General features: G+C 50.8%; 1 protein-coding gene across 1 annotated transcript in view; it reads right to left on the reverse strand.

Annotated features, from left to right (window-relative positions):
• Positions 1-14,967, reverse strand: part of CARS2 (cysteinyl-tRNA synthetase 2, mitochondrial) — a 44,559-nt gene extending 29,592 nt beyond the window's left edge. The window contains exons 1-5 of the mRNA XM_049647227.1: positions 14,682-14,967; positions 14,373-14,423; positions 9,348-9,465; positions 2,439-2,510; positions 2,216-2,321 (exon numbers count right to left, since the gene is read on the reverse strand). Coding sequence (XP_049503184.1) covers positions 2,216-2,321; positions 2,439-2,510; positions 9,348-9,465; positions 14,373-14,423; positions 14,682-14,893 — 559 coding nt within the window. The 5' untranslated portion in view covers positions 14,894-14,967. The remainder of the gene's footprint in view (positions 1-2,215; positions 2,322-2,438; positions 2,511-9,347; positions 9,466-14,372; positions 14,424-14,681) is intronic.
• Between the last annotated feature and the right edge of the window lie 442 nt (positions 14,968-15,409).

Consider the following 15,409-nt stretch of genomic DNA (forward strand, 5'->3'; position numbering starts at 1 on the left):
CACACATCACGAACATCCAGAGTGGGTGTGAAAACCCAAGTGTAAGATCTACGTCAAACGAGATGGTTCTTTTTCACGAGAGGGGAAAAAGAGTGTTACCGCAGCCTGCGTTCAGCTCTGGGCTCTGTGGCTACAAAAAACCCGTCTTGACCCAGATATGTCTACGACCATCTCTTCACTTGGAGCCCAAACACCTCCACACTTGAGCACCCTGATGGACGAGGGGGAAGCGGGTGCTGGAGCACCCCCCCCCCCCCCCCCCCCACAGGAAGGAGCCCCGTGCTCAGCGGCCAGGACTGTGACATCAGATCTCTATCCTGACTGGGGGTGGGGGTGGGGCGGGGAAGGACTTGATACAAGGGCCCTGGGTGGCTGGGCGCTGCCCCGGCCTGTCCTCTTCTCCCAGAGCTCATATCAGGGCACCCAAGCTACGCCGGGGGTAAGTAGGGACACTGGGAGCTGCTGTCCACCACGTCAGAACGTCAACACGCTCTCAAAAAGGAGACAATTCTCCTCACCTTTGCTCATGTTACCGATTTGCTGAACTGTTTCCTCAAAGAGTTCAAAATTCAAATTACAACCGAGATTTTACGGAACTGTTGAAAAGTTCAAATTAATGGAGTTTGAGTTAACATCAATTTACTTTGACTTCATTACATTTACGCTGTCTATTATTAAAAACTGACAATAAAGCACAGTAATAAAATGATAAAGCGCGTTCGGATGAGCGCCTCTGCCCCTCGTGAGGGTTGCCCTCCAGGTGGTGCGTCTCACTCCACGTCACAGGGCGGCCACAGGGAAACAATTCTTGTATTTTCTGGAGCAAACTCCAGTTCAGTCCCCTAAGCCCCTTAAAAACAAGTTCTTCTTGGAAACAAAATCTAAATAAGGTAAAGGAAAAACAAAACCAAAAACACATGCTCTTGTGTACGCAGAGGTTACCGAGAGAGGCAGCACACGGTCCGGGGACCTGGGGGACCCAGGGCCCCTCCATGGGTCTGTGTTCCCAGCAAGAACCCTGCAAGAAGGATGCTTCCGGCCAGTAAGTCCAGTGACCTGCAGAAGCTGTGTCCACCCTCAGGCCTTACAGTTTGTGACTTAACTTGTTATTTACTTGCAACAAACGTCACAATACCCGTTTCTCCCAGCCCCAGGCTGGGCATGCTGGTGGGTCATTCATTAACAGCACAAGGTTCCTGTGGCCCCAGAAATGACAAAAAGTGACAAAACACAAGGGCATGACCAGCAAGTTCAGGCAGCACGTGCCTGGCTACCAACCACACAGCACCGGCACCAGAACAGGGCCGAAGTCCGCTTTCCACCACGAGCGGTGAAGCAGCGTCCTGGGAGGGAGAAAGCTTTGGTTGGGGGGTCCAGGACAGGTGGCACTTGGATCAGGAAGGACCGGGGGGAGGGGGAGGGGGTGCAGCTGAGAGTGAAGGACATCCCAGAGGCAGAAATGCCAGGAGAAAAGTTCCGAGGACAGGAGACCTCGGCCAGAGGGACACACACACACACACACACACACACAGCCAGAGGAAGGGGCCCCCCCAAACAGCTGACCAGTGGTAACACAGACAGAAGGCACAGCCCCAGACAGTGGGCGGCCAGCAGGGGACCAGGCTGGGAGAGGCAGGGACAAATGGAGGGCGTGAATATGTGGAGGACAGGATGCGGTAGGGACTGTCCGGCACCTCGGTCGGATAATGACCCCGGTTATGCGGGGTGCTCTCTTACTCAGAGGTGCACGTGGGAGGGTCAGGATGTCCACAGCCCGATTTCGCTGGCCCCTCAAACATACACCCGCACACAGAGAAAAATGTCAGAGGGCTAGTCTTTAACAAAATGTGCAACTTTAAGGGTACGGCTTTCGTCCCCAGCTTTTTGTCATGGAAAATTGCAACCACGCTAAAAGAAGGGCTCGAAAGAACACCTGTACGCCTGCCACCTGGCCGCGGTAACTGCTTTATCTAGGTGAGCTCTCCAGATGTTCAGGTCTTCCTGTGACCACGGAAAATACTTTTAAAAAGAACGGATTCAACAGCTTCGCCAAGAGGTACAATAACCACAAGAAAATCTCACGTTTCACACAGGAATCACCTCAAGAAAGACAGTAAACCATCCGGCTTACTCCAGGAAGTCGTTCACACGTGTCCAGTTCCTCCAAACCCTACAGGCGTTTCCCCAATGATCAGTTCAAGCAGCATAACCCTACCTTGTGCTGTCGAATAAGCATGCCCGTTAGCAATTATTCCTTCGATGAAAGAAATGATGTGAGGAATATTTTCAGTTACCCTCAAGTACACCGTCGGGGGGAGAACCTGACGGAAGGCAAAGGAGAAGTGACTTCCGGCGGGTGAAAAGTGGAGGTCCACCGTGCTGGCTTCCACCGCTCATGGCACCCCCTTGTGGTGAGAGGACTCAACAACACGCTTTACCTTCAAGGCTGCCATGTCTTGTTTAAAATTCTCTTCGTAAAGATTGGCCAGAGAAGCAGGTGACACATTCATCTGCAGAGAGACAGGCGAGCTGGTCAGCAGGTGGAGCCCCACGCGGCTGGCCTCAGTTCACCATGGCCGGCTCACACAGGGGCTCTCAGTGTCAGGTCTCCAAGTCCTTGTAGTCACTTAGCTAGTCACGAAGGCTCATTACAGACCCCGTGTTCTGGTTAGAGAGAAAAAAGGAATAAACAATGTGACGATTTCTGTTACGTAATTCAAACCCAAAAACACACACAAAAGCCTCCACTTTTCTAGGGCAAGGGCAAGGGCAAGGGCAAGCTACTTCAATCTATTCTACATAATAAGCAGAAACTTGGGTTCCTATCTTATCCCTTACCCCTCAGGGGGCAAAAGAAAACAAGTCAAAAATACATGAAAGAGGAACTCGGGGAAGTATTTTGAAAGTAACACAGCACCTGAACACAGGGCAGTGGGCGGGCAGTGTTCCACCCAAGGGCGGGTGGGCAGGCCGGCCCCGGAGGCAGACGTGGAATTCTGCGCTTGGGGCATATGGGGACGCGCACCTGCAGCCCCAGCTTCTCAGAGGGCGCTGGCGCACAAAACCAGGCTCCCAAAGTATTTTTTACTTTTCGGCATCAGCAGAAAAAAACACTCAGAGACCAAAAGCAGGACACGGCACCGGACACTGTTGGGCATGTGAAGGCAGCGGGAGCGGCTCCCTCCCTCAACTGGCCTCCGCAGCCCCGGCTCCTCCCCAGCCCCTGGCCCCCAGGTCAGGGCTCCGTTTCCCGCTTCCCGGACAGTAAGAAACTTTCCCAAGTGAGATGCCCCCTCCAACCCCATCACTCTGCAGCCATGGTCTTCCCTGCCCAGGGCCCCAGACAGATAATCATCCTAGAAATTTTCACCAACAGACAGGTACTGAATAAATAAACCTGGCGAACAAAGGGGCGGTTCAGCTGTGTGGCCGTAGGGAAGGCAATGAACCCCTGTGCCTCAGGCTTTCTTTGCAACACAGAGATGACCCCCAAGTTTGCCACGAGGATTCGGTGCGGCTGTGAAGACAATGGTGTGAATGGACGATGCTGGTTAACACCTCTGTTGAAGACACGACACCCAGCACCCCCCCACACGTATCTGCAACTCTCTCCTGAAATGTACCGCCCTGCCTTGAACCTGCGGCCTGCACACAATACCACCACCACCCGGACCTGTCCCTTGACTGCCTCCCATCACACACCCACACTCAGAGCCCCTCCCCAGGCCCCTCGTCACGCTGTCTTCTGCTGGGACACACGTCACATCACACACATGCAGGTTCATTTCTGAGCTACGGCCCTGGACTTGAGACAGCCGGGCAGAGGGCACATGCACATACCCTTGCTGGCTACTGTCCACAGTCCCCATGGAGGGTGCGTCAGTGTCTGCGGGGCCAGCCCCAACCGCGCAGGGGACTCACCTCTGGACGCTGTCAACATGACAGCTAACGGATGCTTTCTCGTAACTGTAACATGTATTTCCCTCCTCTGAGGGGGCATGAACATCTCACGTGTTTAGGAAACATTCACAGGGAACGTATGGCCACCATACCAGTTTCTCTTCTTACTGATTTGTAGGAAGTATTTTTACATGAAAGAAATTAGCCTTTTATCTCTGATGTGAATTTCAATTATTTTCACAGTCTTTCAACACTATGGTTATCTTAGGTCATGTAGAAAAAATTTTTATATTTAGCAATCCTTTATATTTCTCAATCTTTGGGGCGCCTGGGTGGCTCAGTCGGTTGAGCGTCCGACTTTGGCTCAGGTCATGATCTCGCAGTTCATGAGTTTGAGCCCCGCATCGGGCTCTGAGCTGTCAGCACAGAGCCTGGAGCCTGCTTCGGATTCTGTGTCTCCCCCTCTCTGCCCCTTTCCCGCTCGTGCTCTGTCTCTCTCTCTCAAAAAATGAATAAACGTTAAAAAAAATTATATTTCTCAATCTTTTCCCACAAATGGCTCCTGGGTTTGGAAACAAATTTAGGGAAGCCTTCCCCAATAAGAGGCTATAAAAACTGCCCCAAAGTTCCTTTAGTAATTTGGAGTTCCATTTCTTTTATATTAAGTCTCCAATCTGCCCTAGATTTGGTTGAGGCACACATTCAACTGGGGTTTATTTTTCTCCCAGATGCTTACCTAACAGTCAACATTTTCTACTGGATAATTCCTCTCTTCCCCACTGATGTGAAGTGCCATCGTTACCATAAAACAAATTTCCATTATTTAATGTGTCTACGTCCAACTTTCTAACGTGTCCTGTTATCTGCTCATTGTATCTGTACAACGACCTTTAATTCCTACAACCTTGAGAGCGACAAAAAGCAGACTGGTGAATGCTCGGGGGCAGGGTGGCACGGAGGGAGGATGGCCAGGGGCAGAGGAGACTTTTAGGGTGATGGATGGATGGAGACATGCGTCTGCACATGGGAGATGGGCTCACAGGTGCACATGTCACCGTGCTGTGGGCCTCGTGTGCACTAAATGCAATTGATTGTAGGTCTGTTTGACCTCAAAACTGTGCCAGAAAAGGGAAAGATTATGAAAACAAAAAATTTTCCATAGCTTTAAAAGTATGTTTTAATATCGGGTCAGACTACTCCCTCCTTAATACTCTTCTTTTACAGAACTTTCCTGCTACTCTTGCTTTTGTGCCGTCCCGTGTGAACTTTAGAATCCGGGTCTCTAGTTCAGAAGAAGGGGAATAGTAAGAACACATGCACACGCACACACATGCACACACATGCATGGCTGCAGACACACGCACACGCACAGACGTGCATGGCTGCACACATGCATGCACGCAGCTGCACACACATGCACACGGCTGCACACATGAATGCACGCAGCTGCACACACCCGCGCACAGCAGCACATGCACGCACACACACAGCCACTCACACAAGGACGCACATATACGTTCAAGGCTGCACACACATGCACGTGTGCGCACAGCAGCACACATGCACACACGCACAGCTGCACACATGCACACTCACGCACACGGCCACACACACACTCCTGTAACGACCTAGCAAGTACCATACTGCAAACACGCAACCCCTCTTCCGCCTATGGCTTCTCCAGCTCACACGCACGAGCCCAGAGGGCATGGTTCGGAAATGCTGAGTGACAGTGAATTGTAAGGGGAATATCAATCCATTGCCGGCTTTGCAGGGAGGAGCGGAATCATATTCTAAAAGTAAAGTTTTTAAATTTGATTTTTAGGCAGCTGGTCATCCCACTACCATCGGGCTGGCACTGCTCCCCACTCCCCACCCCCCCAGCAAACCGTAGGACGCAGGTGCCCAAACGGCGTCTTAGTCCTGTGATTTCAGATTCCTGTCCAGCTCGCCCTGACCATCATAAATCATTTCAAGCTGGTTCTCCCCCTGGCAAGAGTCCCACTGCTCGGGCCTTGGCACTCACGCTGAGCGTCCAGCCTTCCTCCCAGAAAGAAGAGCAACAGGGGCCGGTGTTCTTGAAGCACAGAAAGAATACCTTTGGCTCAAATCTCTATGCCACACTCATTACAAGTTTTCTTACAAACGGTGACTATGCAGATGTACCATATTCCTCTGGAAACCCTCACCCCAGAAACCTGTCTGTGGTTTTTATCCCCGACAAACTGTAACACTGAGCCAAAAATTAAAGTCAAGGGAGTGATTCAGAAAAGCATAATGTTATAATTTAAAATATTTTAAAAGTGCTGGAGCAGATGGCACGAAGAATACCGCCGTCACTTAAAAAGGTTGCACTGGATCAAAGACGGCCTTTTTTGAGAGATGCTAAAAAACAAATAGATGTTTTCATAACCATGTTTCAGATACGCGCTTTATCATCCTACAGATATGTCTTGAAGAGATCTACCCAGTGCCACATTAGCATCATATGACAGGACAAGTATGGAAATTCTCAGGGGTCAAAAATTAAGCGCTCTCTGCATACAGAATCTTTCAGCCAATTCTACCAGCCTGTTCATAGTGTAAGTAGGAGATGATTTTTTTGTTGTTGTTTTTGGTTTATTTTGAGACAGAGAGAGTGAGCACACGCAGGAGAGGAGCAGAGACAGAAGTGGGGGGGGAGGGAGGGGGAGAGGGAGAGGGAGAGGGAGAGGGAGAGGGAGAGAGAGAGAATCCCAAGCAGGCTCTGCATGGTCAGCACGGAGCCTGACATGGGGCTTGATCCCACGAACCATGAGATCATGACTTGAGCTGAGATCAAGAGTCAGACACTTAACCAAATGAGGCATGCCTGTGCCCTTAAGTATAACATAATTCTTTGACATGCGCTGCCTCCTCATGGTATCTGTGAAATCCTCTAACTTCCCTCTAGCTGCGTTTACCCCTGCTGCCGCCCCTCCTGGGACATGTGTCCCGTCACCCACTTGGCTAACCAACCCCCACCCCTTCCCCCGGGGCCCTCCAGAGCCTGACCGTCTCCACCCAGGCCTTTCAGGTCGAGGTTTCCACCCCCGATTTTGCAGATTCACAGCAGAGCCCGATTCATCAAGTTCAGGGACCCATTTGGGCTGTCAGGTGCCCACTGAGGGTAAGGATGGAGGAAACACTCACGGCGTCACCTTCCTCCTTAACCAACCTGCATTTCCAAACGCCTCGTGCTGCCATGTTCCTTCCAAGTACGTGCTCACGACGTCAGAGACCACGGATTTCTGGGTGCCGTCTCCATTCTGAACACAGGCCTTCCTGCTCAGCCCCTGTGGGGTCAGCCTTCCCAGCGCCTGCCCAGGCCAGCCTCCGCTCCTAGCACATTCCAGACAACAGCACAGCTCCCTGCCCCCCGCCCCTCCCCAGGCCAGCTCGTTTGCTCAAAAGCTTCACTCTAGGATCAGAAGGCTGTGCCCCCAGCGAGGTGGCTGAGCACGCACTCAAGTCACACAGTCCTGGGGAAGCCACTCCAAGCCCCTCCTCCTGTGGGGTCAGCCAGCTGTCGCAGAGCGGTACCTGCCCGGGGACCCCTCGCCCCTGCCTTCCCTGCTGTCCTCTCACGTCTGCCCCTCACTGCAGCTCCTGACGAAGGGACGGCTCCCCACGTCTGCACGGCCTTGGCTGGAACGGGGGGACACCTGACCCCAGCGGCAGAGACAGAATGGAAGCCACCAGGGCACCAGGGACGGTGACCCAGGCCGGCCTGCCCGCTCTCCGCTCCCAGCCTGCGGTATCTTCTTTCTGTCACCGAACGTGCAGCCGGTGTCCTGGGACTCAACCCTGTTCTGACACTAACTGCGGGTCAGCCGGCTAACCTCCTCCAGGGAGTCATTTCTGAATTCCGGGGCGGTTTGATGGATTTCCTTGTGGTCCCCCATCCTGGCTAGAAGATGAGCCATGTGACACACGAGCATCCCTCTGTGGGATCGTCCGCCTCATGGGGGACACAAGCTCCGTGCGGCCAGGAAGCGTCTCCCTCACCTTCGTGGGCACAAAGCCAGGCGGAGGTCTGACCCCTGGTGGCTCGATACACCCTCGGGGACAGTTCTGGAAATGGAGATTGAGTCTACCTTAGGGGAACACGGCACACCGGCTAAGCTGCCCACTGGCCAACCCAGCTGTGCCGAGGGACTCAAGGAAACACATTTAAAGCCAGAGCCCATGTTCAGTGCCGCTGGTAAACGCTCTGAGTGGCCCAACTCTTAGAAGAAAAGCCTTATCAAAGAACCCACTCCTCCTTCAACCAGAAATTCCACTTTGGGAAAAGTATTTAGTGAAACAAGACATTATGGAAAAAAGACATTCACAGCAGCCCTATCTTTAACAGCTATAAACGACGCAGCCCAGACGGGGAGCTGCTGCATAGCCCCCTGCATGGAATGCTGTCGAGTTGTTAAAAAGGCAAATTGGGGGGCGCCCGGCTGGCTCAGTCAGAGGAGCGTGCGACTCTTAATCTCAGGGTCGTGACATCGAGCCCATGTCAGGTGTAGAGATTTCTTAAGTAAATAAAAGTTACAACAACAACAAAAAAAAGGCAAGTTGTGAGAAACAGGGAGATGTGGTTTCTAGAAAATAAGTTTGACTATGGAAGCACTTAAGAGTCCAAAACTAAGAACGGTAAATAAATTATGATATGTCCATGTGATGGAATGTTACGAGGCTATTTAAAAATGCTCGAGAATATTTAAGAACGTGAAGAAAATTCTCAAAATACACTAAGTGGAGGAAGCAGACTATAAAACATTATAAACTGGTTTCCTAAAGAAAAAAAATAGCACATACAGTGTTCAGTACATACATACATCTTCTAAAATAACAGGAATGTCACATTCTCTGTGTAGGTTTTTGCACAGATTGGACCGTTTAACAATCCTTTACAGATCTTTAGAGATAATTGTCAAAGTTGCTAATTATGACAAGCAGAAGAGACAAACCTTTGAAAGTTGACTTTTAAAAATTTAACTATAATATTTAACTTCAACCCCTCAGTTAAAACTTCCCCCCAAAAAACTTCCCCTAAATACCGTATGAGTTGTAAGTGCCCCGTTCGCTTCACACATAACAGGTGGGAAAATTCAGCCTCCCATGAGCTCAGTTTCTCTAGCCCAAAGTGGCCCTTGACTTCCCTCTGCGCAGGAGGCTGGGGGGCCGAGGGGCCAGAAAAGGATGAGGTTCAAGCAGGAGACCGGGACAGAGCGAGACTAGGCATCAAAGGCTTTGGCGACCAGAATCGAACAGGCCTCTTTTACCGGGACAGGGATTCCTCTGAGAACCTGTCAGCACAACCTCACTGGGTCACACACGGACAGTGAGACATAAAACACACGTGTGCAACAGCCACGGCACTGCCACGCAGGGATCAGAACACTCACACAATCAACATGGTCGTCGTCGACACTTACCTCACCGGCTCTTTTGATGATTTTATCATCCACGTCCGTGATTCCCATCACCATGATGATGTTGCATCCGAAAACCCTTGTGAGGATCCTTCGAATGATATCAAATCTAACATATGAGCTGCAAGGAAATAAGTATTAAGGCGTCTTTAATGCAGAAAATCACCGCCGTGACCTTTAAAACGGAGCACCTTACATTTTAACAGGCTGCCACAGAGCAGTCGGGTGTGTGACAGAACGGACAGCTCACGTGCAGCTAGGAGAAGGGCCCACGCGGGTCCTCGCGAGAAACTAACAAAGGCATCCCCTCAATGTCAGGTGTGGTATTAGCACTTTTAACGTTGGAGCTGGTAAGTGCGCTTACATCCATTGGATTGTATAAAAATTCACCGCTGATACAATGACACTAGGTGCTTAAAATACAGAGAGCTGTTACCATCCCAGTTCGTGTTCTAGAGTAACTGTAATGTTTTGCTAGGGCAGAACAGCAGTAACAACAAATTGAGGCAAGTACAATGAAAGCTGTACAGTGTCACTCCTAAAGAACGTGTAAAACTATCATAGAATATTAACACATCGGCTTATCCGTGGGCTACACTGGGGCAACTCAAACTTATAAAACCAGAAGGGTGCAAGAGCCACTTAAAATGTCAAGAATCTGGAGGTGTCCGGTGGCTCAGTCAGTTGAATGTCCAACTCTTGATTTGGGCTCAGGTCATGATGTCCCATTTTGGGAGTTCGAGCCCTGCGTCAGGCTCTGTGCTGACAGCATGGAGCCTGCTTGGGATTCTCTCTCTCTCCCCCTCTCTCTGCTCCTCCCTAGCTTCCGCTCGCGCTCTCTCTCTCTCTCAAAAAAATATATAAACATAAAAAAAAATTGTAAATGTCAAGAGTCTGGCTTCACACTCTGGAAAACAGTGTGGAGTTTCCTCAAAATATGAAAATAGAACTACCTTACGACCCAGCAATTGCACTACTAGGTATTTACCCAAGGGTTACAGGAGTCCTGTTTTGAAGGGACACGTGCACCCCCATGTTTATAGCAGCACTATCAACAATAGCCAAAGTATGGAAAGAGCCCAAACGTCCATCGATGGATGAATGGATAAAGAAGATGTGGTATATATAGATACAATGGAGTATTACTCGGCAATCAAAATGAATGGAAATCTTGCCATTTGCAACTACATGGATGGAACTGGATGGCATTATGATAAGTGAAATTGGTCAAAGACAATATCATATGATTTCACTCACATGTGGAATTTAAGATATAAAACAGATGAACACGGGGAAAGGGAAGGAAAAATAAGATAAAGACAGGGAGGGGGACAAAACATAAGAAACTCTTAAATTCACAGGCGCCTGGGTGGCTCAGTCAGTTGAACGTCTGACTTTGGGTCAGGTCACGATCTCATGGATTGTGGGTTTCAGCCCCGTGTCGGGCTCTGTGCTGACAGCTCAGAGCCTGGAGCCTGCTTTGGATTCTGTGTCTCCCTCTCTCTCTCTGCCCCTCCCCCCAGCTCACACTCAGTCTCTCTCTCAAAAATAAACATTAAAAAAATAAAGAGAGAGAGAGACACTTAAATACAGAGAACAAACTGAGGGTTGCTGGAGGGGAGGTGGGTAGGGGGACGGGCTAAATGGGTAAGGGGCATTCAGGAAGACACTTGCTGGGATGAGCACTGGGTGTTATAAGTAGGGGATGAATTGCTGGAATCTACTTCTGAAATCATTATTGCACTAAACGCCAACTAACTTGGATATAAATTGCAAAAAGAATCTGGCTTCTCATAAAAGCAACCTTAAAGCTCAAGGTCAGGTAGTCTCACGCTCATCTGTCATCTGCACAACCTAAGTTCCGAACATCCTTTTCCCTCGAAGACGAGCCCTGTTATCACACCCCTTCGGCTTGCCACACCCCCACTCCCCGAACGCAGCTTGGGTGACAAAGCGATGTCAGAAACTCATTGCCAAGATATTTAATCATTTGAAGGCTTGAACTGCTTACTCAGAAACTGGGCAAAATCCCACCACCCCATGGGGTTGCTGGACATGATCCTGAGGCCTGTGCAGCACGAGTTCCTACAGGCGTCACCATGCCCTTCCTGCGACTTGAGCAGGGAAAGACCCTACAAGCAGTGAGATTTCAGAGAAAAAGTAAGAAGCACAAAGTAAAAAGAGTCACATGCTTGGCCCTGAGGAGTTTAAGGGCTTCATGGCACTGAGGCCACAGGTGCATGACTCCCCCAGGGGCCACTCCATGTCCACGATGTCAGCCCCTTCCCGGCATGTCCCCATCTGTAGCTGGGGGATCACAGCACCATCATCCGGTGCCGTTAGGGTGTTACAGTGGCTGGTGTTTGCAGAGCATTTAGAGCAGAGCCTGGCACACAGCAAGAGCAGGTGTTGTGTCTGTTAACTACATGTCTTTCTTTCTTTTTCTTTTTTAAGTAAGCTCTACGCCCAAGGTGGGGCTTGAACTCACAACCCTGAGATCAAGAGTCGCACACACTACTGACTGAGCCAGCCAGGTGCCCGGTACACGTCTTTTTCAGTAGAGGCCAGTGTGGCTACCTGGGGAGGAAGGTGGGGAGACGTGAGCCTGGACGGTAAGTCGGGACAGGCTTATAGAACTGCAGAGACGACCTCAGGACTTCGAACTTTACCTTAGGGGCAGTGGAGCCAGGCCTGCCCCTCCCTGCCCATACGACCTCATATCTTCAGAATCTTGTAGTTCTTAGATTTTCCACCCCCAGGGACATCCTGAAGGACTCCTGAAGAATGGGTTCTGTCTCCCAGCCCAGCCTTCCCTAGCGGTTATCCTTGAGGGGAGTCGGCGGGGGGGGGGGCGCGAGACTGACGAATGGGGCGCTGGGGAGGCTTCTAGGCTGTCGGTAACATGTCTCCAAGAGCCATGAACACTTCATTCTGCTGTACGCTTAACATTTGTACTCTTTTCTGTATTTGTAAGGGCAAGTACAAATTATAATCAAGAGGCTTGGTTCTCCTAGCTGAAAATAAGGAAACAGGCTCTCCCCCACCGCCCCTTTCTTTCAGAAATTCCTCAGTCCTACTAAAATGGATGTAAGGAGCACCTGGGTGGGTCGGTTGGTCAAGCATCTGACTCTTCATTTGGGTTCAGGTCATGATCCCAAGGTGGTGGGATTGAGCCCGCGCCAGGGTCTGCGCTGAGTGTGGAGACTGCTTAAGATTCTGTCCCTCCCTCTGCCCACTCCCAGGCACACATGTGTGCTCTAAAATTTAAAAAAAAAAAAAAAAAAAAAAAAAAAAAGTTTGTTTTAATTTTTATGAAATGTTTTCTGTAGATGGCTTTAATGGCTAAGGAAGCCTCTGTTGAGTCCCATGACCAGAAAACTCTCAAGGACCCAAGAGCCACCTTTTTTTTTTTTTTTAAAGTTTCAGATATTATTTTTTTTAAATGTTTCCTTTTTTTTGAGAAAGCATGCATGAGCAGGGGAGGGGCAGAGAGAGGAGCAGAAGATCTGAAATGGGCTCCATGCTGACAGCAGTGAGCCTGATGTGGGGCTCGAACTCACAAACTGCAAGATCTTGACCTGAGCCAAAGTCGGACGCTTAACTGACTGAACCACCCAGGCGCTCTGAGTTTCAGGTATTTATTAATCAGTGTAAACCCCAACACGACACACTAACGTGATCTCGTGCATGCAGAGGGGAAAGGTCTCCTGGGCAAGTGGAAAATTGTGCGGATGGCTTCTAGAAGACCTTCAGTCTAAGCAGCTTTATAGTGAAACATTTCCTTTCTTCAGTTTGCGGCATCAAAGCTCAGTAAACAGAACTTGTATTGATCACTGGGACCCCGTTTGTTTGCTAACATCCATCAGAACTAAGAGCCACCCTTCTGAAATAAAGTCATCAAGGAAGGAAGAGGGATGGGCCGGACGTGTCATCTGACTGCACGTCACAAACCCCACCTGATCTCACAAGTGTCACCCACCTGGCTCTATGAGAGTTCTGTCTTTGCAATCCTGTTAGCGGGCTGCCTGTGACCATGTCCCGTTCTGATTTAATGTTACTCAACAATAAATTTTGCTTTCTCTTCTGCCTTTGTGGAGAGGTTTTTCCAGGTTGGGAAGAGTTCTTGTTTTTTAATACTTCCCCAACATATTTCATACTTCAATAAAGAGGTCAAGATATGCTTTTTACAAGTAACGCTAAGTTAGCCCACAGTGAAGGAAGAAAGGATTCCCACACTACTGATGTTAACAAAACACAAAAAATGCTCCAAACTTCCTGGGTGATACATGATTTTGTAAGAAGTGTAATGAGTACAGGTAGCTTTTCACTTTTAGTCTAGGTCTGAAACAACAAGTTTAAAACACGAATGAGAGAACATAGAGAGTATTCGGAAAAGTGCAATTCTGACAAAGGTAGGCAGGAGTGCAGCTGCTGGTTAGCAGGTTGAGAAAGCGAGTACCTGGGAGATCAGAGACACCAGGCTCCAGGCTTCCTGAATGTGTGACCTCGGGGAAGTTCCTCACACTAACTGTGAAGTCCCCACCACGCATCACACTTCAGGCACTCTGCAAGCAGCACTGTATGGGCGTTATTTCAAAAAATTGTGCAGGTTGAAAAAAGATGGATACAATTATCGTCCCCGTCACAAAGATAAAGAAAGCAGGACTCAAGGTAATAAAGTGGCTTGTCCAAAGTTGGAAAGAAGTTAGTGGGGCCAGAAATAACTCACCAGCTGAGTCCTAACCCCTGGAATGGCCTCATCGCATTAAACATCTAATTCCAAAACAGGTCATTTATCACCGCTCTTCATTGCCTCCCTCAGTTTCCTCACCTGTGAAATGGGCATGAGTGCTTAGAACTACTACAAGAACGAAATGAGAGACTGTTAACAGGTGTGCTTCCCACAGCACCAGGACTATATTCGGTATTAAGCTGCCACTTGAGAAATGGAAAAAACCTGCAAAAGACTCTTTCTTTACAAAATGAATGGTCGCTTGAAGCGTGAAAAATCAAACCGGGGTCACTCACCAAGCATGGCCAAGGTGTGCATGATCATAGACAGTTGGTCCACAGCTATACCTAGGAACACAGTTACAATCCATCACGTGAATCATACTTGCAAGAAAGGACACCACATTCTCAGGGTATCATAGAACCACGTTTGGGGGATTCCCAGCCCAAGCCTGTCAAGTACCCGTGACTACAGCACAGTATCTCCAATTGTGCCGCCACGCACTTGTCACTTACTGAATGCTTTCCACCTGAGAACCTTCCGACGCACAGTCCTTCCCGCCCCTGGTCCCCAGCACCCCGGTCCCCCAGGTCCCCGGCGGCTACCAGGAGGCGGCGTCCGCGCTGCCCACGATCAAGGGGTCCTTCCTCCGGGTAAGGCTGTTGTACACCTTGACGCCCGTGTCGTGGCCCGCCGGCTGCAGCCAGCCCTGCCCGCGCGTCCCCGACGCCGCCCGCTCCGGACCGGGCCAGGCCCCCAGGCCCAGCGCCGCCCGCAGAAGCTGGGGCCCCACGCCCGCCCCGCACGCTCGCAGCATGGCCTGCAGGCGCGCGGCTCGGAGCCTGGGGACCTGCGGCCGCGGGACAGGCTCGCCACGCCCACTCCGGGAGGGACTCGCACTGGGCCCGCCCACCCGGAAGAGGGCCTCCAGATCCCGCCTACCCCGGAAAAGGCTTTCCGTGACCTGTCCAACCCAGAACGGCGGACGCCCAGGCCCCGCCCAACCCGGAAAAGGATCTGACCACGCCACGCCCATCCCGGAAGGGGTCGCAGCCCTGCCCGCCCATTCCGGAAGATGACCTGCCTCGGCCTTGTCAACCCCCGAAGAAGGGGTCGGGAAGTGGCCGCGGCGCCTCCCACAGGCCTGTGGCGCCTGCTGCGGCGCTGGGGGCGGGGCGCGGCGCGGGCGCGGGAGGAGGTAGGAAGAGGCGCTCCTTCGCGTGCGGAGGAGGGGGCCCTTCTTCTCCCTGGAGCCCGTCGTGCGGGCTGTGCGCTGACGAATTAGGGCCGGTGCCCACCTCCCGCCCGTTCCGGAGTTCACCGTGCGGGCACA

The sequence above is a fragment of the Panthera uncia genome (assembly GCF_023721935.1).
Source record: "Panthera uncia isolate 11264 chromosome A1 unlocalized genomic scaffold, Puncia_PCG_1.0 HiC_scaffold_16, whole genome shotgun sequence".
NCBI lineage: Eukaryota > Metazoa > Chordata > Mammalia > Carnivora > Felidae > Panthera > Panthera uncia.